The 27,333-nt window shown below is 36.4% G+C and overlaps 1 protein-coding gene across 1 annotated transcript; it reads left to right on the plus strand.

Moving 5' to 3' along the window:
- Positions 1 to 798: 798 nt before the first annotated feature.
- On the plus strand, positions 799 to 26,653 carry IL13RA2 (interleukin 13 receptor subunit alpha 2). Its single transcript, XM_040628932.1, has 10 exons — positions 799 to 933; positions 4,222 to 4,345; positions 6,025 to 6,176; positions 8,009 to 8,162; positions 8,683 to 8,803; positions 11,572 to 11,756; positions 12,896 to 13,041; positions 14,439 to 14,583; positions 25,677 to 25,792; positions 26,530 to 26,653. Exons 2-10 carry the CDS (start codon positions 4,255 to 4,257, stop codon positions 26,578 to 26,580), a joined length of 1,161 nt encoding a protein of 386 aa, XP_040484866.1. The 5' UTR covers positions 799 to 933; positions 4,222 to 4,254; the 3' UTR covers positions 26,581 to 26,653.
- The last annotated feature ends 680 nt before the right edge of the window (positions 26,654 to 27,333 follow it).

Consider the following 27,333-nt stretch of genomic DNA (forward strand, 5'->3'; position numbering starts at 1 on the left):
TACTTTTACCTTGCCTTTCCATGCAGATTGTATCAGCTGTGAGATCTTGTGCAAGTCACATCACTTCTCCAAGCTGCAATGTTACTGATTGTTAATATGTAATACCAACCTTATACACCTGCAGATTTGTTATAATAATTAATAAGTTCTTTGTAAACTGTAAAAGATAAGCAAAACGCATGAAATTACTGTTATTAAGGCAAATATCAGTAAAGGTAACTGATGGATCAAAAAGGGTGGTGAAAGTTGGAGGTTGATAGTAATCGTCTACTTACCAACTGTGGAAAGGTCAATTTTGCTGAATTAGTAGGAGCAAATGTGTAGGGTTGCAGCAAGTTATTTTCAAATTTTTTATTAGTAGCAAGTTGCTCAGAAGCAAACTCCTATGCATTCAGAGCAACTTAACTCTTCTTATAGTACTTTCACATACATTGTCTCATTTAATCTTCAGCACAAATCTGCCAGGCTGGTGTCATTACCTCCATTTTATAGATGGAAATTGAATTACAATTTGCTTCCAGGAACATTAGTGGTTGAAGCAGGGCTGAAATCCAAGTTGATACTTACACCATTGTGCCTTTTGTTATGACAAGTTCTTCAGCTATATATCTATTTTTTTATCCAAAGATTAGTTAGTCCTGTCAGCTTTTACATACCTTGCTGTAATTCTAAATTTGCTTTAGATCCTTTTAGCCCTACCCATAACCTCCCCTGTCTTGTGACTTACAGAATCTGTATCCTGGCCTGCTGGTTATTTCAGGAACACCTATCTTTATTTTTTTTCCCCAGTGTGCTTGATCATCAGACAAGAAGGGAAGTATTAGAGATTCTAATTAATGTCTCCAAAGTGAAGAAGAGAAAAAAAAGAGGACCTGTGATAATTCCTGTGATAATTGCCTATGATAATTCATTTCTTGGGAAACCATATTATTGGTAAGTACCTGGAGTTTCTCCAGTCATGCAAGGGTTATCCTTGTCCAACTCCTAGAACAAGGGAATTAGGTAGCATGGCTTTGAAGAGGTGGGGAAGTGAGGCTGAAAAAAGGAAATAGTTTAGGCTTGCCGTTCCAAAGGAGATTCTCAGTGGGAAACTGTTTAAGCAATAGTGTTGTATGAAACTGAGTGGGTAGAAACAGGAAGCTGCCCTCCACATTGATTTTAGCAGTGGAAAATGCCTAGCCTAGTGATGGTCATCAAGGACTCTGGTACTAGACTGTCTGGATTCAAATCCAAGCTTCACCATTTATGGTCTGCGTGACTTACAGGAAGTTGTTTAATTTCTCTGTGTCTCAGCTTCTGGTCTTTAAAATGGGAATGAAAATAGTACATACATCCAAGGCTGACTATGAGTATTATGCGATATAATGTATGTAGAGTGCTTAGCACAGGGCAGTGCCTGGAATGCTGTTGAATGCTGAATAAATAGTAGGAGGATTGCTACTATTGCGGATATTATAACTTGTCACTTGCACCTTGTATCTTGGACAAGATTTACCTGAAATAGTATCTGGCCAAAAAGCAAAAAACAAAACAAAACCAAAAAAAAAAGTGCTCTGTGAAAGCTTACTGAATTATTACTCTGCCAAAAATGTCATGATGGTAAAACTGTGTGGTGGGTTGATGGTTTCAGTGGTGAAAGTAGGTTGACCAAGGTTCAGGGGAGGCTTCTGGTAAAAGAGGCTCAGGACAGACTCTTTATAACAAGAAAATTTATTGTTTAGTCAGTGAAAAGGGCTCATTAGAACTGGTTTTCAGTCCTAGTTCTGCCACCAATAAGTTGTGTCAGTTTGGACAATTCATCTACCTCTCTTGGTATTTCCTCATTTTTAAAAATAAGGAGTTAAGGCCAGATGAGGTCGTTGTTAACTGTGGTTGTTAACTGTGGGCTGGGGTTGGAGAGTATGAGTGGTTGTTAATTGTGGGCTGGGGGTGGAGAGTATATCAGAAACTGTTTGAAATTTTGCATGTCTGTGTTTTCATCTGCCGTCTTCCCTTTGTCTTCAGGTCCCTTCCCCTCTTGTGAAAAATCCTGTCTTTCCTGGTAACCATATAGCATGTGAGGCACCTCATTGCTCAAGTGGCAGTCTTGTAACCCAGAAGCCAAGGAAAGAGCTGTCTTCACACCCATTTGTGTGAGAAAGTCTAGGTGGGGCCCTAAGTGTATTGTAATTCAGGGAACTCCTTTCATAGGTTTATAGAAAAGTGACTCAGGAAATGACTATTCCATTTCCTACCTTTGCTTAAATGTGTTGGGCTGATCTAGGAAATATGCCATTTGATAGCCCGAATCAAATTTCAGTAGCCTATAAAAGAGTAGAAGCAAGGGATTTTTAACTCTCACCATTTGAGCTGCACATGACACAGGGCTATGAAAGTATATAAGGACAGATTGATATGGGGAGAGAACTTTAAGATCTCTCTGGGAGCATTTTAAGGGAGTTCTGATAGGCCTCGTCCTTATTAGTAACAGGAAAGGATTTCTCTTTGTCAGACCTATTTGCTGCCTTAGATCCCAAAGTAACCAGTGTGTTAATCTCAATCCATGAGAGCAGCTCTGTGGAAGATCTGTTGACAGACCTACCTACTACTTATAGATGCTTTAGAGGACAGCAGCGGGTTTGCATGTGGGCAGGGAGGAATTGAGGAGAGAGATTTATTGGACCTCAGTAAGAGAAATACTATTCTCTAATGATTTTATGAGACATAGAAAAAAATAGCATGGTGTGGATTCAGCCTGGCTAGCTAATTGAAGAAATGGTGGAGTCCCAGAGGAAGAGCTTTCATAATCCTCAAACGTGTGGGATCCGGCATAATAGGGCGGAAGTACACTGGGTTAAGAATCATGTTTCTGTACTACTTCCAGCTCTGTTACTAACTTGCTGTGTAATCTTGGGCAAGTCTGAGTTTTACCTCCCAATATATAAATGAGGCTGGGCTAACATGGTCTCCAAAATACATGCTGGCTTTAGTAGTTTGATCTCAGAACTCTATGATGTAATAATTGAAACCTACCAACGTTAGAACATTACAGATGGACCAGGTAGGTTGAAGAGGGTGGTACAGGGGGAGAGGGTCTCCTCTGCTTAGTGAATTTATGTAGGAGAAAAGAAAGGTAATCACTGAATATTGAAATAGTAACCTTTACTCCTTAACTTCCTGTAAAATTGTTGGTTCCAGGAATATAGACTTAAAGAGAAGTATAGAACTGGGAGTAGTGATTTTTCTTTGAAAGAAGAGTGGTTGTTGATTAGGTATGTGGAGACATGAATCCTTTAAATTCGGTCATACAACCAACATTCTTCAAGAATGTAAAGACTATTAAGTTGTATTCTATGACAGTGAAGTATTGTTTTAAGAAACAGGTGAAAAGTAAGATTTGCCCTTTAGAGAGGTTATTCTTGCTGTATGTGGTATGGAGGATGGTTTGGAGGCAGGAAAGACTGGATAATGAAATCCTGATGATAAGTTCCTCATCTTGGAAAGGGTAGTGATAATGAAGACGTTGTATGGGAGAGGGAGAAGTTGAAGAAAACTGCCAGGTTTCTGGTTTGGGCAACTGGGCAGATGAAAATGCTATTTACTGATACGGCAAACAGCAAAGAGTGGAACAGATAAAGAGTAGAGGACAGTGGTTTAATATTTATGGAACAAAAACAGTTCTGAGGTATCTGAGGCTTTGGTGTAGGCTCTGTGCTTTCTTAGTAATCAGATAACTTTCAAATACTTTTTAATTTCAGAAAAGAGTATCTGTATCAGTGTATTTACTTTGTTGCTAGGGCAGAGGGTTGCTATGGAGATTAATGATATCATAACCCCCACTGTGAACCAATAAGGACACTCTAGTGGGTCTGACTCAGTCTTCAGGCTGAAGACTATTTGAAGTTATCCTATCCCGGCCAGCACATGTGTTGTATGGAAAAGACTCTGTATGTGTGTGGGGGTGGGGGGTATGAATGGGTACAGGCAGTTGTATGTTTGTATGTTTGTTTTGCTTTTTTTTTTTTACTCTTATAGAAAAATGAGCCTAGAATCCTCCCTTTCCAGTTTATTCGTTCCAAACCTGATTTTTTCTGTTTCCATGGCTCAAAGGGGCACAGTTTTCCCAATTCCTGGTAGAAAGTGCACAGAGTTTCCAAATGAGTTTTTAATCAAATTTAGTCTTTTGGTTATTTTTTTATTTGAAGTAAAATACAGTTAAAATGTTGTATTTTTCCTTCTTAGAGTGGAAATTTCAAAGCAGTGAATCTTGGAGAAATGGCTTTCATTCATTTGGATGTCAGATGTCTCTATACCCTACTTATTTGCACAGCATTCGGCTCTGTGCCTTCAAATGCTGAGATAAAAGGTAAACCAACAACGGAGTAGTTTTAAAATTTGGGATACTAACTGTCTTTTCAACCTACCCCATGGAAGTGAATAACAAATAGATTGTTACTGGAAATATTTCAGGAAGTTCATACACAAAAGATATGTCAGCCTCACATCTAAAGTAACTAATGATAACAAACATTTTGCGGGATAAAAACCAATCTAAAAGACACTTTCCATACCTTTTTGTATAGTCTTCTAAGAAATAGGTTAATTATATGAAGCCTCATTGCCTGGTACTGACCTAACTGGAAAACTTTTGAGACAATTAGATAAATATGGAAATATATACAGAGATTTAAAGTAAAATTTAAAAATAATTACAGAATTATTAAATCATGCCTAATGAGTTTTTCTTATTGCACAAGGTAATCAGAACAATGCATTTCACAAAGATTTGTAACCACAAGAGTTGAAACAACAGGATTGCCATTTCATCCTCAGTAGAGACCTTCTTTATTGGTACCTGGTGGGGGTCCCATGTCAAATCATAATTTGTGCCACAATTTCTTTTTGTAGATTCTTTTCTTCACCTCAGTAAGTATTATGAAGTTAGGCATTAAAATGAACAAATGGGCAGAAATGAAAGGAAATTATTAGCAGAATGGCAACATGAGGGCAGTACTATAGTACTATTAGATTTGCTAGGAGGAAAATTTATAGAATTATTTGTTTGTTTGCTTTTTAAACCACCAGTTGGGAGAGCCATTGCTGTCCACTGCTCCCTCCCCACAAATAAAATGGCTTTTTCCTGATGCCACTCTGCTGAGCTGCCTGACACTTTTTCTTAAGTCCTTCCAATGAGTGGCCCTGGTTTGCCCTGGGATAGCTCTGAACTTTAGAGGATTCAGTTAACCAGAATGGAATGACAAGATCTGCTTGTTCTAATCCTTAAGGTGTTTAGCCATAGTAGTCATATTTTACATTTTCTATCCCTTTTGTGTTATGTGCATATAGTAAACACTGAATTAATACTGGTTGGTTCTTGCTATTAACGAGATTTACGTAATAAAGTGTTCCCATTCTAGGCCAAATTCCGGTCTATATATAACCACGGAGATAGCTCCATGTTGAATTGCCTGTTTCTTTGAAAACTTAGTACCTAGATAGGCAAAGTCATATTTGCATAAAGCAGTAATCTAGACTTTATAACAGCTTTATTGATATGATTTCCATAGCATAAAACACAGCCTTTTAAAGTGTGCTGTTCAGTGGTCTGTAGTAACTTCACAATATACTTGTGTAACAGCCCCAACTATTCAATTCCAGAATATTTATATCCCCTCCCCCAAAGAAATAGAATATTTATAAGCAGTCATGTGTTACTCTTCCTTTCCTCCAGCCCCTGGCAACTACTAATTGACTTTTGTCTCTATGGATTTGCCTATTCTGGATATTTCATATAAATTGGTCTTATGTGATCTTTTGTGACCGGTTTCTTTCAAATTAGCTTAATGTTTTCAGCGCTCTTGCATGTTGTAGAATGGATCAGTACTTCATTCTTTCCTATGGCTGAATAATATTCCATTGTATAGATATACTACAGTTTATTTATCCATTTACCATCTGATGGACATATGGATGAAATCTAGATATAGCAAGTTTTGTTATAAGATACAGGAAAAAAGTAAAAATATCTTATTGATTTTATTTCAGTTAATCCTCCTGAGGATTTTGAGATAGTGGATCCTGGATATTTAGGTTATCTGTCTTTGCAATGGCAACCTCCACTGTTTCTGGATAATTTTAAGGGATGTACAATAGAATATGAATTAAAATACCGAAACATTGATAGTGAACACTGGAAGGTAAGTAAAGCATGTACTTGCAATTCTGTGTGATAACTAGGACCTTTCTTATAATTTTTGATGTCACTATCCACTCTGATTCCTGTATCTCAATAGCTGTTTTTTTTTTTTTTAAGATTTATTTATTTGACAGAGAACACAAGTAGGCAGAGCGGCAGGCAGAGGGAGAGGGAGAAGAAGGCTCCCCACTGAATGGAGAGCCCGATACAGGGCTCGATCCCAGGACCCTGAGATCATGACCTGAGCCAAAGGCAGACGCTTAACCAACCGAGCCACCCAGGCTCCTCCTCAGTAGCTATTATTAAGAAATAACAAGCTGCCATGCCTGCTGCTATCTCCTATGCATCCTGCCACATCTATTTTTACCCCATCCAGTATTAAGACTACCATTCAAAGTATAGGAAAAAAAATTTGGTGCCATGAAATATGGACTTGAAGAATACATACAGATTTTACTGTATTTTACAGTTACTTACATACCCGTATAAGGGTCTTATATATGCTATTGGACCGTAAGCTTTTTCTTTGTAGGAATGAAGCCTTATCTATCTTTGTACTTGCCCCACAGAACACAGCATAGTTCTTTGCATATATTATAGTAAGTGTTCAATGAAAGTTTATTGACTTATTAACAACATAGTCAAGCATGTTCATTCAAATATTTCTGTTGTATGAGGCATGCTGTTACCTTCCTCATTCAGTTTAGGTAGTTTCAAGAGACAATTCTTTTTTTTTTTTTTTTTTTTAAGATTTTATTTATTTATTTGACAGAGAGAGAGACAGCCAGCGAGAGAGGGAACACAAGCAGGGGGAGTGGGTGAGGAAGAAGCAGGCTCCAAGTGGAGGAGCCTGGTGCGGGGCTCGATCCCAGAACGCCGGGATCACACCCTGAGCAAAAGGCAGACGCTTAACGACTCAGCCACCCAGGCGCCCCTCAAGAGGCAATTCAAATACAACATTTATTGAGCACCATTTTGTGCCAGGCACTTGGCTAGGTATCAGGAGTACAAGGATATATAACACATTTGTAGTCCTCTGGGAGCTCACAGTTTGTCTGGCTTTCTCCAGTTACCTCCAAGATTTTACTGTATATAATTCCTGAGGAGTTCAAGTGATATTTGAAATGTGATTAGATCATTTGTCATGTAATATGCATATGGTATCTGAAAATTATCTCTTGATTTCAAGTTCGTTATAGCTCAAGTTCTTGCCATAGAGACTCTTTTCTTTTTCAGAGTTTTTTGGGATTATTTTTCGTTTTCTTTTGTTTTGTTTGTTGTTGTTGTCATCACTGTGTGTTTTTTTTTTTTTAAAGATTTTATTTATTTATTTGACAGAGAGAGAGACAGCCAGAGAGAGAGGGAACACAAACAGGGGGAGTGGGAGGGGAAGAAGCAGGCTCCCAGTGGAGGAGCCTGATGTGGGGCTCGATCCCAGAACGCTGGGATCACTCCCTGAGCCGAAGGCAGACGCTTAACGACTGAGCCACCCAGGCGCCCCTATTTGTGTGTTTTTAAGTAGGCTCTACACCGAACATGGGGCTCGAACTCAGGATCCCAAGATCAAGAGTTGCATGCTCTACCGACTTGGCCAGCCAGGCACCCGTGGGGTTATTTTGAATAAGATGTTAAGATTCAGATGATCTCATCAAATGATATAATATGCAGAAATGAGCTCTGCCAGGAATATAGCTAGGACACTGTATCAGATAATCATTAGAAATTTCTTAGATATTGGGAACATTCCAGGGTGACTTCTTAGCCCTAATAATATGGCTCATGATGCTGTCACTGTTTATAAGTTTGACTTTGTCTCATCTTCTTATCAAACAGACCATCATTACCAAGAATCTACATTACAAAGACGGGTTTGATCTTAACAAGGGTGTTGAAGCAAAGATACACACACTTCTGCCAGCCCAATGCACAAATGGATCAGAAGTTCGAAGTTCATGGTCAGAAACTGCTTATTGGACATCACCAGAAGGTTAAAATTAAGCTCTCTTTTCATATTTAATACTGTCAGAACAATCCATACAGGGCATAAGGCCCTTAACCCTTATTTACCAGATTGTATGTATAAATGAAAGTGTGGCAACAAATAGATTCTTCTTAGGAGTGTGTGACTGGCCTTTTTGAATCCTTTAAATCAGCAAACAAATTTGGCAAAACCTGCATCTTATTAGGTTAATATAGCCCCCAGTTTTGAGGTCATATTAGTAAATATGTATGTGAGTATTTGCTCAACTGCTCAGAGCATTCTAGAATTATTTTGTACCTTTGCATCTGTTTACTACCTTTAAATGAGCCCTCAAAGTTTTTTGATTTTTATATGCCCCGTTACAGTGAAGTGATTTCTAACAATTTCCTTTTGGAATGTTCCTGATTATATATTAATTACTAAATGAAATGGAGAGATCAAAAGAAATGAATTAAAATTGCATAGTGATTTCCCAAATGATTCATCACCATGCCTTTCAAGCATTCACAGTTCATTCATTCCGTAGGAAATCTGGAAACTAAAATTCAGGATATGGACTGTGTATATTACAACTGGCAATATTTACTGTGCTCTTGGAAATCTGGCATGGGTGTCCATTTTGATACCAATTACCAATTGTTTTACTGGTAAGTATTTTTATAATAAGAATTGCATATTAAGAAAGTATCTATAAAAACTAATTTATAGTATAAGTAACTATTTTTACAAAATTAAATTTATTATTTTTCAGAGTTGAATTTATGATGAAGGTTGCTTATAATTATTTGGGGTTTTCAATGGGAGTAAGTAGATTTAAGCTGTAGCTACTGGAAGTCACTCTATGGGTGATATAAGGAATGTGACACTGTTCCTGTACTGGATTAAATTTTGTATCCTTTAGATATATAGGATTGTAACCTAAGAAGTTTTGGCATATTTTAAAAACGGGTACCTAATAACACTGGATCCTTTTTCTGACTTCCCTTTTTTAACTATCACTGAGGCTTTTAAGCTTAGAGCCATCTGAATCTTCTATCTCCTTCATTCCTTCATTGTTTCATGATAACATTGAATACTGCATTCTGACACCAAGGTTGCACATCTGTTCTTTACTTCCCATCTCTACTATAAGAGCTCTACTGTAGGCTCACCTCATTCCACACCTGGATGACTGCCGTAGTTTCCCAAACAATGGTGTCTGCTTCCAGTCTCTTCCCTTCCTATTCGCTCTGCACCCTGTAGCCAGACTTATCTTCCTATATTGCTATTTTCATATATCAAAAACTTCCAGAGGCTATTCATTGCCTCCAGGATAAAAATCTAGTCTGGCATTCAAATTTCTGCCTCACTGTATCACTGCTTTTGCAACATTACCTTCTACTATCACCAGTGTGAGTGTTCTACTCCCTTTAGACCCATCTCTACATTTTTTTCTCATCCATGTTATGACCTTTTATGCCTTTGTGTGCATTACTATCTGAAATGCTCTCTGGCCTTCTCACCAACTCTTACCCATCTTTCAGGGGCCATTTGGTATTCAATTTCATTAACTCTTTAGTGATCACATCAACTTCTGTTCAGTTTTTCTCTGAACTATTACTTATTTTAGCTCTTAATTCCGTGTCTGGATGGCATTTAAATTTTTGTCATATATGTGTGCTTTGTCTGCTCCCTTAAGTTTTTAAGAGATTGGCAGGCATGGACTGTTTCTTACATTTCTCTTCACTATCTATGCTGTACTATGTCTATAGTAGATCATCACAAAATATTCATTAAATGAATGAAACAAATGAGAGTATTGGTACATTGATAAATATGTATCAGAATTTATGCATTTATTAAGTAACATAAAAAAGCAAGAGAGGACAAAGTGTCACTCTTTGTGTTTCAGGCCCAAATTATCATGGATTTTTTCTTTAGACAAATCATAAGATATAAGTGATAAGGCATAAGCTATTGAGGATACTGAGAACTGGGTTCTAATGCCTGCTCTGGCATCTTTGAGTTTGGTGGTCTTGACAAGCAGTTTTCCTTTCTAGGGTCTCAGTTTCTTCATCTGGAATTGGTGGGTCAATTTCTACAGTCTAATTCATTTGTTCATTAATTCAACAAATATTAAGCAATTATTAAATGACAGGCACTGTTCTAGATAAAAAGGCCAAAAGTATGAATAAGACAAAGTCTCTGCCCTTTTATATATTGTAGTTCTTATTTAACATAGCTTTATCCTCATCTTAGTAGTGAGGGATAAATATTGACATTTCAGGAACTGGAAAATAAGGGTGCCATGAGGCTTTGCACTGGCACATAGTAAATCTGGGTAAAGTCTAGCCTAGAACTCAAGTCTCCCAAACATAATCAGGTGAACTAACCAAGAGACTGTAACTTTGCAACTCTGATCCAGTGGCTACTTGAAAAGGGAAATTAAAGCTTATTATAGAATGCTTGTATTTTTTTCCCTCCAGAACAAGTATACTGCTGGCAGCTATTGCATTAAAAAATAAGGTATATTTTCACTATCATAAAGTTCTTTTTTCACTCCCCTCATGCAAATAAATAACAACTTGGGGTAAAAAACAAACAAACAACAGAAACAAACTAAATATTGGCATAGTGAATTCAGTAAAGTCTGGCTGTTTGTATCAGCACCTGATCAACTGCTAGATTGGCCTAATTTCAAAAGGGATTTTGGCTGCTTTTACAGATGTCACATTTTGCATTGCAAAGTATAATTTAGGAAAATAAACCAGGCATTTGTGCTTTGGAAATCAGTAGGGAAATCCACCCTAATTCCCATTAGCTTTATTACTGGAATGAGGTTAACTTTCAATGATATGGCAACATTTCTTGGCTAGGAGAATGGGAAATTAGATATTTACTTGCCAGACAGCTCTTTTTCTTTTTGACCCCTCTGTTGGCTTATCTCTTGGTGTGTATTATATCTTCAGAGGACTTTCATTCACTTTATTACACATAACAATATTTTGTAAGTCTGCTTTTTAAATGTGCTTTCTTCTAATATAAATTCTCCTGTACAATATAAAAAAGGCAGTATCACCCAGCATTATCTATATAAACCCCAGGTTTTCTTAATAGAAATCTTACCCTTTGATTCTTGTGGGTAAGTCAACATAACCTAAGTACATGAGTAAGAATCCTTGCCTTATCTTTGATATTTTATAAAGACTCCCACCAGATTGTAATCTCCATGAAATTATGGACTATGTCTGCTTGCTTTACTATTGTATCCCTAGCACATAGCATAGGATTTGGCACAGAGTTGGTGCTCAATAAATATTGCATGTTATTAAATGATTTTTTTTATTCACTTGGTGCCTTAAGATAATTGAAAACTGAATACCACGATACTTTAAGATATTGGTAAGCACAATTCTTACAGTACCTCTTTTTACAGGTATGAGGGCTTGGGTCGTACAACACAGTGTGCTGATTACATCAAGATTAATGGAAAAAATATGGGATGCAGGTTTCCCTATTTGGAGTCATCAGACTATAAAGATTTCTACATCTGTGTTAATGGGTCATCAGAATCCCATCCTATAAGACCCAGCTATTTTATTTTTCAGCTTCAAAATATAGGTGAGTTAAACAACTTCAAAATATTTCTAGTTTAGGCCATTTACAACCACATGGAAGAGAAGAGATGGAGACAAAGATATAGAGAAACTTATGGAAATGCAAAGCCAGAAAAACGAGGGCCAAGAGAGGGTATGAAGAAGCTCTAATTAAATATAAAAGTACAGGAATAAGGAATTGAATGAAGAATAATTTTTTTTTAGAATTTTTGTTTAGAATTTACAGTTTATTCCTCAGCTTCAAAGATTGCTGTAAAGTATTTTTGTCTAGTGTTAATGATGGAGTAATTATAGAATCCCTTATTCCCACATTTCAATAGGCAAATGGTTGGATATTCTGAGTTCTTAGTTCTAACAGTTACAATAATGACAGGTTTTAGAGTCAGCCATACCTGCATCTGAATCTTGGATTTACTACTTTCTAGCTGTATGACTTTGGGCAAGTTACTTTTGATGTCTGTTTCAATTTCCTTATCAGTAAAATGAGGATAATAGAGGACACTTCATAGATTTATTGTGAGACATGAGTGAGGTGTTTTTTTGGTTTTTTTTTGTTTTTAAGATTTTATTTGAGAGAGAGAGTGAGCAAGAGAGAGCATGAGCAGGGTGGTGGGGGAGAGGGAGGAAGGAGAAACAGACTCTGCTGCTGAGCAGGAGCCCAATGAGGGGCTTGATCCCAGGACCTGAGCTGAAGGCAGATGCTTAACCAACTGAGCCACCTAGGCACCGCCATGAGTGAGTTTATGATGTGACATCCCTGGTTCAGTGCCTGACACATCATAAGGTCTAAATGAGAATTAGCTATTGATAAAAATAGTAGTAGTAATGGTTGTGGTGGTTGTTCCTAATGCTACTGAATGGAAAAAGACTGTAATGATTTGGATCTTCTAACTTTTCTTTTGGGCTTAAATATTTGTCAAAATGTGACTTACCAAAATTTAGTTTCCAAAATAACCAAGTTTCTCAATAAATTAATCTTGGTTGGCAAGCAATTTTGATTTTAATTCACATTATAGAGATTAGTCTTGACCCACCCAATTTATCTTAGAAGCTTCTCTTATTAGGTGTCCCTAGCTTTTGATAAGAGCTACTGCTAAACTTAATGACCTCCATGTTGTGAAATGCCTTCCTTTTGCTTTTCAGTTAAACCTTTGCCACCAGAGTATCTTAGTCTTACTGTGAAGAATTCAGAGGAAATTAACCTGAAATGGAGCATTCCTAAAGGACCCATTCCAGCAAAATGTTTCATTTATGAAATTGAATTCACAGAAGATGATACTACCTGGGTGGTATGAACATTGCATTTATTTGGGAAATCATAAACATAGCCTTTTATTTTTTTTAAACATAGCCTTTTGAATAAAATAAGCAAACATGAGAACCAAAATCAGTTGCTATCCATATGAGGAATAGAATATGACATGTATCTTAGTATAATTTCCAGAAAACAATATAATGTAGGGGACAAAAGAAAGATGCTTGCTTGTAGTCTGAAAGCATAATCAGTCATACCAATTTTAAAGCTACATTAGGACTTTAGAGATAATGTAGTCATTTGTTTCTAATATTGTGCCAACAAATTAAAGTTGCCAAGTGTAAGTATGAGATGGATTATGATGAGGCCTTAGGTGAAAAGAAAAGGAAAAAATACAAACGTAGGAACCACTTCTTGAGAAACAAGCATCAGGTCAGAATTAGACTCTGATGGGGCTGCTTGAATTGCTTGTAGTGCAGAAGGGAGACTGATGGAGGAAGTAGGCAATGATTGCAAGACTCTTTACCCCCCAGCAACAACAATGTGATGATGCCTTTGGCCCTACATTGTTATATGTTAATTTTATTCATTGGTTTCCAATTTAGAAAGTGTTGGAGACATGTAGGTGAGCCATTAGTTCTAATCAATTAATTTCATATACGGGTGAGAAAACTGGGAGTTGAATTGATTTACATGTCCCAGGGAAGTGAATTGACTTACAAATTACTCCGCTATTCCCAGTCTACTACATTATGCTGGTTTCCAAGAAAAGTCACAACAAAAGAGAAGCTGTTATTTTGGATGAGAAATACTGTTCAGTTCTTTGAAATGCAAAACTGAAGCAATTTCTTCAGTGATTTTTTTTTCCCCTTTAAGATCATCCAGCCTTGTGTATTCTCATATCTGAAGAAGTTTCATGCTAAGCCCTGAGCACTGTTACACAGCTTTTATGGCAGTTAACCAAAATAAGGAGAGGAAAAAAAAAAAAAAAAGACTATGTGTATGAACTCTATAGTTTCCATAGAAATAACATTCACATGATGGCTCCTTTTGCTAACTCAGTATATGTAGCATTTTCCAGTTTATGTAATCTGAGAAATCTGACACTAATCCAAATACTGGGTATCATAAACACTAAAGCTATCTAGGCGTTTTGCTCTGTCACATGTACCTTTACTACAGGTGATCCATTATCACTATAGAAAAATATTATAAGTAAGGAAGGGAAGGAAAAAAAATGAAAAAAACAAAACAAAAACACCCCACCATACAGAGAGAGAATCACTGTTAAGATTTGGTATATAGCTTTCTAGTCATTTGATATGTGTATTTTATGTAACAAAATCCACTACAAAAGTGACAAATCAAATGGGATCTATCTAGCTGCAATTAGATCAAATAATAGCATCTTATTTTTTACTTGGCTTTCAGACTACCACAATTGAAAATGAGATGCAAATCACAAGAACATCAAATGAAAGCCAAAAATTATGCTTTTTGGTAAGAAGTAAAGTGAATATGTATTGCTCAGATGATGGAATCTGGAGTGAGTGGAGTGATGAACAATGCTGGAAAGGTATGAGATAAGAGCAGTAACTAAATAGCTATTTGCTAGCAAATTTATTTTCTTTCAGTGTATTTTGTAATTGTGGAAATCAAAATGCTCTTGCATATAGTCTATAAACAGAAGATAAATTAGCAAGCACCTCAAACATAGATTTATGGAAAATATATTCAGTTTTAACTAGGAGTAAACTAGTTTAAGTAAGAATCTTGTTATAGTTCTCTCATCAACATTCTTGTTTCTCTGGCTGTTGGTATAGAGAATATGCTAGTTCTTTTTTTAGGAAGCCTATTTTAATCAATATTTTTCTAGACTCTCAATTTTGAAGAGAACAGAAATCTTAAAGCAAGGATGGGTAAGCATACACTTGTTTTTGAGTGTCTAGTACTGTGCCTAATGAGTATTTTTCTAATTAATATATCATCATTAGTAAAAGCAATACCATTCACTTCCAATTCTGATTTAAAGTGACTTATGATAAAAAAGACATTTTAAATTAAATAACAATATAAGCTAAAAAGCCTTGAAAGTGAGGCAAAATATTATTGTGTTTTACAGTATACTAGCTTTATCAACAGAAATTGCTACTAATTGTTCAAAAGTGAAGGAAATTAACTCAGCATTACTTTGTCAGGTATATAGATATGTAAATACAGATACAGATACTGGCATCTATCAATCATTCATCTCTTTTCCTCTTGTTCCATTATAATAGAATTTCTGTTTGACTATTATCTCACTATTATATTGATATTGTTATCTTTCATTCATCAAATATTTATAAAGCACCTAATATGTGTCAGGACTTTTTCAGGCATCAGAGATATAACAGTAAAAAAAAAAATTCCTGTCCTCACAGAATTGATATTTTATTCTCATATTGAATAGAGATAAGCAATAAACAAAGAAGCTAACTGTATCATATAATCACTAAGGGCTATGAAGAAAAAACAGGTAGAAAGGGAGAACTCAATTAACCAAGAGATGTATGGAATCAGAAAGAACACACACTGGTTCTGTTATTTATTTTTGTCACTGCTATAAGATATCTGGAGACTCAATGGAATTGACATTGAGAAAATCATATCCTGAATTATATCTTATCATTAGTCAATGCATAGTTTAAAATGGGTATGGTGAGTTTTTAGCCACGTTCTTTTTTTCTTTTTTTAAGATTTTATTTATTTGACACAGAGAAAGCACACAAGCAGGGGGAGAGGCAGAGGGAGAGGGAGAAGCAGACTCCCCACCGAGCAGGGAGCCCCACATGGGGCTCGATCCCAGACCCTGGGATCATGACCCGAGCCGAAGACAGACACTTAACGAACTGAGCTACCCAGGTGCCCCCTTTAGCCACATTCTCAAAATAATACATCCTTTATGTGTATTACATACAATCTTTAGTGCAATATTGATGTCCGAGATTTATTTTGCCCTAATGGGTATCTTCTGGTAGAATCTTAATAACTCTGAGATTAGGAACAAAGAATTTCCTGAGATACATGTGATCTTAGCTCCTTAGGAGATTACTTGAATGTTTCAAGTAATAGAAATATAGGACAATACTTTCTTTTGGAAATGAAAATATATCTTCTTTAGGATTGACTCTGTGTGTAGGGAAAGCAACCGGAACCTCAAAGAAGCCTGCTTTCCCACTGTTAATTTTGTATGCCAAAAAGCTTACATTATTGGTCATTTCTCTGGATTATATCCTTGCAAATCTTAATTGAGCTAAACATACAAATTTGGTAATTTTTTAGTGGAAAATAAGATCCTAAGGGAACAGGACAAAGAAAACGATGGGGTTGAGGGTAGGTTTGAGTGTAGGTATGGGCCTAGGATTTAAGATGCTCTGTAGGACTTCAAAATAAGTGGAAGATATTCATTTTGGAAGGACAAGTTTTGTCTACTTTTTAAGTTTGTGTAGTGATTGCTCACTTCTTGCTATGCAGAGGAACCATTAAAACTTTATCCTAAAAAGAAAAGAAAAGAAAAACAACCTCATCTCATTTAGTCTCTAAAATGTAAGACCACTTTAAAAACATGACCTTTAAAGACTAGCTCCGTTATTCACACAGGGACTTTTATAAAGACCAGTGTAGGAGAGAGAAAATGTTACTTCTACCCTTCTATGTTCTTTGGCTGGTCTAATAGTTAACTTGGCATATGGCAGACTAACAGGAGAAAAACAAATTTAATTTTGTTTGTATAGGATCCCATAAAAATATGAGACTCAAGGACAGTCAGGGCTTATTATATACCATCATGAGTTAAAAAATGGGATAGGGGCCTGGAGCTTCTAAGGGGAATAGGACTCATGGGACAATAAGAAGAGCAGATGTTTGGTAATTAGATGTTTGCCCTACCATGCAGATGGGTCATTCAGATAAAAGTTATCTTTGGTAATAGTTCCCTCTCTGAGGCAGGCTCACTATCTAAATTCTTTAGGTAGTTAAGAGAGAGGTAAGTGTTTTTCTAAAGACTGCTGGAGCTTGATTGTCTTCAGCTCAAAATAATCCACATGCCAATGTGGCACATTTTGATTCATGTATTCTGCTCCTCTTCAGTCTTGCCTTTGAAACTTCCCTAAGAAGTTTCATAGCCAAGAAACAGTTTAGTCAAATAGTTGTGTCTCATTTCAAGAGTTGGTGATGCAGGCAGGCTCCAAAAGTTAGGTCTATAATGCAAGCAATCAGGTATTTAAGAAGAGGGACTCTGCGGAAACAAACAAAAAATGGTTAGTGTTTGGGGAAGATTGTGATTTCAGTTTCTGACTTCTGAAGGCAACCAGTCAAGAAGATTTCTAGATGTAACTGCTTAGAGCATCTTTAGATAGACCAAAGGCAGGAAGTGGCAACCTGATAGATTTTCCTGGTTTGCAGTTTGAATGTCTCTAGTGATCTTTCTCAGTAGCCCACACTGCAATAGGCATAAAGATTGTCTATACATGAGCTGTTGTGGTGATTTCTTCGAAGTTTATATCGAGTTGTTTAGCTTTAGCTTACATGGCTTCAGGAAAAGGGATTTTTTTCTTCTCATTGATTCCAAGGCAGAAGGGTGAGAGAACGTTGGAAATGTTAGTTTGGAGGGTTGTAGCCATATATGGAAGGAAACTAGAAGAGTTCAGGATATAGTCCATTTTATAGGTAGAACGCAAAGCCTCAAAGATAATTAACAGTACTAGAATTTGATATCCACAAAAGTGTATTGCTAAAACATAAGTTTCCTCTCTATAGTCAACTCCTTTTTTTATCAAAGAGAACCACAGTAAGATAAATGTGTTTGCAAAGTCTAGTTTCAATAAACTTGGCCTCATTATTTACATAAGTGCAGCAAGAATAGTGATTGATCATATAGGCTCCTCTAAATCTGCACTGCTGGAACTTTTCATTAGGAATCTCAGATTGGATTTTTAAAAGCCTCTGGAGGCTAAGAAGTCAAGCTGAATTCTCATCATTAGACTTTACTTGCACTACCTATAGATTTGGATGAATTCCTCTCTTCTTGAGGTTCCTCAAATTTTCTGAGGTTCCTGAACCTGCCAGGAAGTGACCTTCCTTACTTACCTGGTAATGCTGCCAGGAACCCTGTAAATAAGACACCAGGCTGATTTTTTTCCAAGGGGCTTTATTGTCCCCATAAAGTCCACCTTAGTTCCTTAAAACTGTCTGGTGATATCTGAGTCTATGTAGATCTCTCTCAAATATGACATTGTAGTCAAAGCTTTAGTAATATAACCAACATTTTCAATTGTGTCCTGTTAACAAGGAGAACAGCTTCTCATTGAACTTACACAAATATTGCCATGAAATAAGAATACTCACTCCGAGTTCTGGAGGGATCAGGTAGGGAGAAAAGTTGTTCCATCTTTGTTCACAACGATACACTTTACCAAGTTGCTCTAAGATGTAGGTAGTTCAAGAGAAAAAAGTTTCTTTAAATCTGGAAAAAGAAGCCATTAAAAAGCCAGCGAAGTTTCAAACAAAAAGTTTTTAAAATTGTAATTGTCCTCATCAGTTCATTGAGTCCCATGTATTTAATTATTTTTCAGTTTTAATCTAGTTTTTTTTCATTAGTTCTGGAAATTCTTGTCTAGTTCAGTTTTACGATCTTAAAGTTATCAGAAACCTATTCTTGTCAAAAGTGCTTTCCTTGAATCTCCTTGAAGTCCTTTTTTTAAAAAAAGATTTTATTTATTTATTTGAGAAAGAGAGCATGAGCAAGAGAGCACAAGCAGGGGTATCAGCAGAGGGAGAGGGAGAAGCAGAATCCCCACTGAGCAAGGAGCCTCATGTGGGGCTTGATCCCAGGACCTCAGGACCATGACCCAAGCCAGAGGCAGCCACCCAGGTGCCTGGAAGATGAAGTACTTTTAAAGGAATACTTTTGCAAAAGCATATGAGTAAAACAGTACTCTGTAAATGAAAAAAGTTTTTAAAAATGCTTATTGGGTTAAAGATCTGATGAAAGTTCTTTACAATGGAATTGACAAGGAAATTTGATAATTTATGTAACATACAACATTTTAAGATAATAACTGGAATTATGACTGATAGTCATTATACCAAACACGCCACATTTCTAGGAATTTCACATAATTTTGGAATACTTATAATACTAACATATATCCACACAAATATAATCTAGGAAGTTTCAGCATCACTTATTTGACAAAATGCTTCCCATGTAATAACATAACAAATAAGCTTAATTAGTTTAACATCTCACTTTTTATAAGGAGAGAGAACATATCTTTGGGATGTTCCAGAGACTCTCTAGAAAATCCCCAATTTCTGAGTCAGGACTTCATTTAGAATTTGATTTTAGGAAGTTTGTCAAAAATATCAAAAGGTTTGGACACTTGACTAAATAGGATCACATATCATTATGAAACAATATTTAATTATTTATTTGACCAAAGTGACAATAAAGTATTTCAAAGGCAAGTACAGAAGGTTACATAGTTATTAACAAAACTTTGCTCTTTCAGTATTGAGGAGATCCAGTTTTCTTAACCGTCGAAGACCAGACATGAAGCACAGGAAATTACTTAGATAAAACACAAAATCACTTTCTAGGCAAACTACTTAAAAGTTAAGAAAAAAACCTTTTATAATCTCTTATCAAGAGCAGGTCAAGAGTCCAAGAAAATTTTGTCCTTTTAACAGATAAAAGAAAATTAAGTTCCAGTTTTATGTAAGTGCATTACTGATTTTAAAGCTTTATTTTATAACCCCTGTAATAAACTAATTCTATTTTAGCTAACTTGAGCACACAAGGCATGATTCTCTTTTTTCTTTCTTCCCAATTTTCTATATAATTTGTCCTTTATTTTCTTCTTTCTGTTTCTGCAACAGCCAGTTTCACTTCAGGAAAAATTACTTTCTTTTCCCTCAACAAAAAATGCATCTCCATTCCTCATAACTTCTCTTACCAAAAATACATATCCTACTTTCCTTGCATGCAGAGGTGTTTTCCTTATTATTTCTAGCAGCTTTAATTACATATATTAATTAGAATTCTTAACCCTTAGAAATCTTAATTTGTAGTGAAACTAAGAAGTTATTGTGAACTGTATGTTATGCCAGCATTCTTTAGATGGAAAATTTATGAATACATTTCATAATTTCTAGAAACATATGTTTCTTCACAATATAGTCTTTCAGTATAACACAAGACATGCTCACCAACTGACCCAAATATCTTAGTTTCTTTGTAATAGAAACAAAATTAAACTGTGTAAATTTGAAGATCTAATTGGCTTTTGTAAGATTTATAAATTGAGCAGCAACCAATTTAGCAAATAGGAAGGAGCTCTGAAGAGCTGTATGAAATGGAAGGCTTTTCTAGGCAGAAGGGGGAAAATCATGGATTATTTCTGGAATGGTCACCTTACTTTATGGGATGAAAGGGGTCAGGGGTCTACCAGGCAGATTACCTCACTAGTACTGATCAGGTAATGCCAGACACTCAATAAAGGTCATGTCCCTGGCAGAATGCTGAAACTGTAATTAAGTTAGATATTAAGTCTTAGTTTGCTGGTGTGGGGCTTAGTGATTCCATTTTGAACCTATTGTCTTTTTCTTTTAACAACAAGAAGTAAAAAGATTAATCTATGTTCAGTAATTAATGTTTTAGTATTTTATCTTATTTAAAAGTGATTTTTTCTTTTTTTTTTAAGAATTTATTTATTTATTTGAGTAAGAGAGAGAGAGCATGAGCAGGGGGAAGGGCAGAGGGGCAGAGGGAGAAGCAGACTCCCCACTGAGCGGGAAGCCAGATATGGGGCTGGATGCAGGGCTAGATGTAGGGCTCGATACTGGGACTCCGGATTATGACCTCAGCTGAAGGCAGACACTTAATGACTGAGCCACCCAGGTGCCCCCAAAATGATCTTTATTTATGACTATATTATGGGTATTTAGAGCTATCCCTCATTTAACTTAACTTAGCAAAACTTTAAGGCTTTAGGTTACCAAAAAGATCTGGGGAAACTGAAAATTTCACCTAAAAACTCTTATTTCATAAACATCTATCTAATTCACTTGTTCTCAACAATTACGTTTAGATTACTCACAAAAACTTATGAGACATTAAACAAAGTCAGCCATCATCTCAAGCCATTTTTTCATGCTGACAGGTAACTCTTTTGACCTTTAATAAGCCTTGGTAGAATAAAAGAATTATGCTTAATCCTGGTAACTCTAAAGACATGCCTGTTTTAATTAAACCAACAAACTTGAAGTAGCTTTAATACCCAATATCTTCCCAGATCAGTTAAATAGAATTCTTTCACAAATTAATTTTGGCAGCACTATCCATAGGCAGAAAAATACCTTACAATACATATATATAAACACACACAAGCAGGGGCATCTGGGTGGCTCAGTTGGTTAAGCATCTGACTTCAGCTCAGGTCATGATCTCAGGGCCCTGGGATCCAGCCCCAGTAGGGCTCCAAGCTCAGCAGGGAGTCTGCTTGTCCTTTTCCCTCTGCCCTTCCCCCTGCGTGTGCACGTGTGCTCTCTCTCTCTGTTTCAAAAAATAAATAAAAACTTTAAAAAAATCTATAAATATACAGATAGACAAACAGAACTTATAGCTTCCATTTAAAAATCACTGCCATTGAATCAGGTACAATAATACAAATTAATATTTGTGAGAAGCATTCATCTTAAGTTTCAAATGACCTTTTCCTTTCTGTGTTCTTCTGATAAGAATTACTTCTCTGAAGTTTGTACTTTAAAGAGATGACCTAGATGCACTCACAATACTTAGAAGCCTTTAGAAATAAAGAGGGGAGATTTGGGGAGTGATAAAAAGGAATAAGTGAACTTTAAACTACCTCTACAGCTGCGTTTCTAGTTCTGTAAAGATTTATAAGATAAAGACAGTTACTCTCAATTTCTCCAAGAATTGGATTGCAGCCTAAATGACATCATAGGTTGATCCACCCATTCAAGTACTTTATCTTCAATTTGCTTTTTAATACCAGGGATATTTGGACTGTTTTAGTAAATCCTTTTACAAATGCTTCAGAAGGTTTTTCTTTCTGGGTGCATAATTTCATTTTAGTTTAGGGAAGGAAGCCTAAAAAAATTTCTTTCAGGCTTCGTATATCAGCTTTCAATTTCTGACCAACTTCTGACCATAGAGCTACTAAAAAATCCTTCAGACTATCTTGTCAGTTTTCAGCTAGGACAAATAGTATTTCTAGTGGTACTTAACAACCCCCACTTGGGTGGAAGAGGGGCCCCAAATAGGATGCAAAAGGTATTACCTTCCCAAGATCCAGAGTCAGTCCCAAAGATAGCCAAAGGAAAGAAGCAACCACCTGCATGTCCCAGGCGTATAGCTATCTCTGGGGAAAAAAATAAAGGTTTTTAATTAATTTTAGTTCTAGTTTCCCCTGGCTGTTTAAGGGAATAACGGAGCAGTTTACCAGAAAATCCCTCAGGGTCTCATCAAACTCTGGGTGGGGCCCATACAGGAACCTTCCCTTCAAGGATAGATATGAGGGCATTTGAGTTGATGTTGAAGAATTTGCACAGGGCCTTTATAAAATCTGTATAAAACGTTTAAGCAAAGGCCTTCTTTCTGAGTGTACAATTTAAACTTGGACCAATTCACCTTTGTCGTGGGGTTGGAGGGAAGCATCTCCTGTTGCTTCTATCAGCCCCTGAACATTGGCCATCAGCTGATCATTTGTAGGAGGACCTAGGAGAAATTCTGGTCATCTGTTTCCTCGGGGGGGGGGGCAGTTTTCTCAGGGAACCGTATGATTTGTCTCTTAACTGCTATATCCCTATGGGTGGGAAGAACACTCACCTTGGGAGTTGAACGGACACTAATCTTTCCAACTCCTCTCTAAATTGGTGTGATCTTCTGAAAGTGAAGGTAAAGGGGCTTTATCATTTAAAAGATTGGCTGCTGTCCATGAGACATGAATTCTTTGCATTCGGGGTCCAGGATATACCTGAAAAGGACATCGTGTGGGAAGACCTGAAGCTGGTAGAGCCTGATTAAAGTGTCCTGGAAAGTAGAATTTATAAGGGATAGCAAAGTGAGCCCTACCGCCCTTCTTGGGTGCTTCTGCTAAAATCACTTCCTAGCTTGCAGCATTTACACAAGTAACCCGTATACCCTGGACCTGGAGATCAGGCAAGAGTGTTCTCTGTAAATGTTAGAGGAAAAGGGAAGCTGAACTAGGCAAATGGAGCCAGATTTTGAAAAGGAGAATTTACGTTGGATGTAGACTTTAATTTTTTTTCTAATTTTTGTTCCTTCATTTTGTTAGGGGAGTCCCTAAGTCAAGCCATTATTTTCCTTTGTGTCCCATTATTAATTTAGTTTTTCTGCAGGTGTCAATAGGATGAATGCTCTCTAAAAATTTTAATCTAGAAGTCCAATTCAAAAGTCCATTGTCTGACCATTGATAAGGAGAGTGCAAAAGATGTAGCCCTCACAAGATCCAGCCTAAGAAAATGAAGACCTTTATTATCACAATGAGACAGTGAAGGTTGAGATGGCAAAGGCCCCTTATGGAATGGACCCCTTCCCCTGACAGCTGGCAGAGTCAAACAAAGAAACCTCACTCCAGACCTAGTTTAGCCCAAGTTCTGGTTTTTAAGTTGGACCCAGGCCTAACTCCAGTCAGCTCAGATCCACAGCCTGTTCAGCTATCTGCCAAATACACACTGGTACATGTACCCTTTGGTTGGCAGAATATTTTCAGTGCTCATAAAGCCAAGCTCTCAAATTGTAGAAAGTGACAAGGGGAAACAGAGGAAAAGGATCAATAGAAAACAAAAGTACTAATACCAAATCTTTACCAGACGTATTATACCCAAGGAACTTGTTTCGTAAGTATTTCCTCTTGCTAATCTAAATTTAGAAAAAGAAAAGGACTCTTACCACTCTTGCTTTCCTGAGACTCTGTAGGCAGAGATCCAGGAGACTGACATAGTAAGAATTCTTGCCAGCCAGTTAAAGTTTATCCTGCTGAATATGCTCACTGTTGTGGAGGAAAAATGTTCCTTCTAGTCTTCTAGGTTCTTTGGCTGCTCTAATAATTAAAATGACATAAGAAAGGGGCACCTGGGTGGCTCAGTCAGTTAAGCGTCTGTCTTTGGCTCAGGTCATGATCCCAGGGTCCTGGGTTAGAGCCCCGCATCAGGCTCTCTGCTCAGCGGGGAGCCTGCTTCTCCCTCTCCCTCTGCCTGTCGCTCTGCCTACTTGTGATGTCTCTCTCTCTCTGTCAAATAAATAAATAAAATCTTAAAAAATAAATAAATAAAATGACACAAGACAGATTAACAACAAAAAAATTTAATTTCATACAGGGACCCCATGGAAATATGAGACCTAAGGGCATGTAGGGCAGTTGAGCCTTGTATGCTATCATGAGCTAAAGAATGGGATTGGAGCCTGGAACTTCAAAGGGGGAGAAGGGTAATTCACAGGCCAATAAGAAGAGATGTTTGGTACAGTAGACCCCCCTCTTATCAACAGGGGATATGTTCCAAGACCCCCAATGGATGCCTAAAACCATGGAGAGTACTGAATCCTATATAAACTGTTTTTTCCTATATAATCTATGGTAAAGTTTAATTTATAAGCAGGCACAGTAAGAGATTAACAGCAATAACTAATAAAATAGAACATTATAACATATATAGTGATAAAAGCTATGTGAATGTGGTCTTTCGAAATACCTTATTATACTCAGTCTTCTTCTTGTTCTGATGTGAGATGATAAAATACCTAAGCAGTGAGATGAAGTGAGGTGAATAATGTAGGCATTATGACATAGCATTAGGCTACTATTGATCTTCTGATGATACTTCACAGGGAGGATCATCTGCTCCTGGACTTCAGTTGACCACGCCTAACTGAAACCATAGAAAGCAAAACCATGGATAAGGACATGGAGGTGGGGGGGTGACTACTGTAATTAGATGTTTGCCCTGCCATACAGATACGTCATTCAAATAAAAGTTGTTTCTGGTAATAGCTGTCTCTCAGACCAGGCCATCTAATCTAAGTTCTTTTATGTAGTTAAGGGAAAGATAAATGTTTTTCTTGAGTCTGCTGGTTCTTGATTGCCTTCAACTCAAAATAATCCCCATGCCAATGTGGCATATTTTCTGGTCATATATTCTGCTCCCTGTCACCAGCTCTTGCTCACTATAGTATTAGGTGATACAATATAAAGCTTTGACTCAGTAAGAGTTAAGAGGTACACAAGACCTGTTTCTCTAATCACTTAGCTAATATTTTATCATTTTGTTATGAAATTTCACAAGGTCAAATTTTAAATAAAATCATATCAGAAAATAAGAATTGAGCTTTGGGGAGTTGTTTCTCTATGTGAAATGAAGAGATGTTACAGTTTAGTAAAGTAATTGTTCTATATACAAAGTGCACAGATGAAAGCAATGCTATACTCAAACACACCTGGTATCTATGCACTAGCAAATATGGCAGATGTTACCAAGTTTAACTCAGTTCTTCACCAGTTACCAGTTTATTTATAAACTAATTCAGTTTCAAAAATAATTGTAAACATCTAACCTTTCCCCTTTTTTCGTGATTTTTAATCCTAGGTGACATATGGAAGGAAACCTTAATATTTTTCCTGATACCATTTGCTTTTGTCTCATTATTTGTTTTGGTAATAACTTGTCTGCTTTTGTATAAGCAAAGGGCTTTACTGAAAACGGTAAGTTGTGTAACATACTGTTAGTCTGAGATAGTTAACAAATAAATGTTCTGCATTTAGAACTGATGGACCTATGTTTTATAATTTTTCCTATAAACTGTGGGTGTACAATTAATGTTGTATGGGTTATGATGATGTCTTCAGAAAATACAATGATTTAAAAAATTAACCCTATAAAACTAAATTTGGAGGTGGATTTACTTTTGTTGAAATATAGGAATAACGCTTTAGAATATGAAACACTATTTATCTCTAGATTAGGGAACAATATCAGGAAAGAGTTACAGGAGAAAAGCAGAATTGGGAGGAGAGTGACTTAAACTGGATGTAGATTAGTATGTCACAGACAAAAATCACAAAAATTGAAAAAGATAGTATCTGCACTCCAAGAGCTTATACTCTAGTTGGGGGAGATAGAATCCATAAAAAATATAACCTGTACTGTGAGCTGTTTTTAGATGATTCGTATTTGAGCTGTACAGATGTTATAGAATTTCAGACGTTGAAGGTCACTACTGATCGGTGGGCTTTAAGGAGAAATTGTGACTGGAGAAAAATATCTTAATACCAAGTCTTTTAAAGATAAAGGGAAATTTGAATGTGTATGAAATGTTTTACTTTTTTTCTCTGCTGAATGCTTTTTAAAAATCTATTTCTCTGAGTTACTAATCTGAGTTGAAATAGTTTGTGTTATTATTGACTATTTGTTAATAATGGAGCTCTTTTTTTAATTTCAGATCTTTCAAACAAAAAAAGAAGTCTTTTCTCATCAAGAGACATTCTTTTGACTCATTAACTTTCAGTCTTATGGCCAAATGTTAAATATGAGTCTTAAGCTGAAGCTTTTCTCCAAATATTGAATAAATCTTATTTTAAAAGCATTGTTGTATTTAAATAGGCTTTAGTATACTCAAACCCTCAACTAGTAGTACATTTTCTGGATTCTATTAACAGGGTTTTTCCTCATTAATACAGGGTCAGAGTGCTACACATAAAGAAGTCAAGGGTTGGGTCAGAGTCTATTCACTGATGTGTTAGTAAAACAATGTGATTTTGTAACTTGCACTAAGCCAGAAATGTTGAATCCTGAAAGATGAGATTCTAATTTCTTTTTTAAATTGTACTTGGGATGAATGTATTCACCATAAGTTATTTGGCTTTAAAAGTAACCTGTGGAGAGGGTTAATAAGAAGCGAGAAGTTTTCAATACATTCATAGTCTAAATGTATGCTTTACATTTCATGAAAAAGGTGGAAGAAATGCAATGCACAGAAGGCTGAAAATAATAAAATGAGTATAGAGAGATCATATTTGAAAAATGCAGATGTCACAAATATGCAGTAAAAGCTTCGAGTTTCCTATACTAGTTGGCAGGCAGCATCTCCTACTTTCTGATGGTGTGATTTTTTTTTTTTTTTTTTAAGTTCAGGAACCAAAAGGCAGAAGCCTTTTAAAAGTGCATCCAACTTTCAGACTAATTGACGATTGACTTCTGGGAGAGAATGTGACAACCTAAGTGTGGAGAGTTGCTTTAAAACTTA

The sequence above is a fragment of the Ursus maritimus genome (genome assembly GCF_017311325.1).
Source record: "Ursus maritimus isolate PB19 chromosome X unlocalized genomic scaffold, ASM1731132v1 scaffold_X1, whole genome shotgun sequence".
In the NCBI taxonomy this organism is placed as follows: domain Eukaryota; kingdom Metazoa; phylum Chordata; class Mammalia; order Carnivora; family Ursidae; genus Ursus; species Ursus maritimus.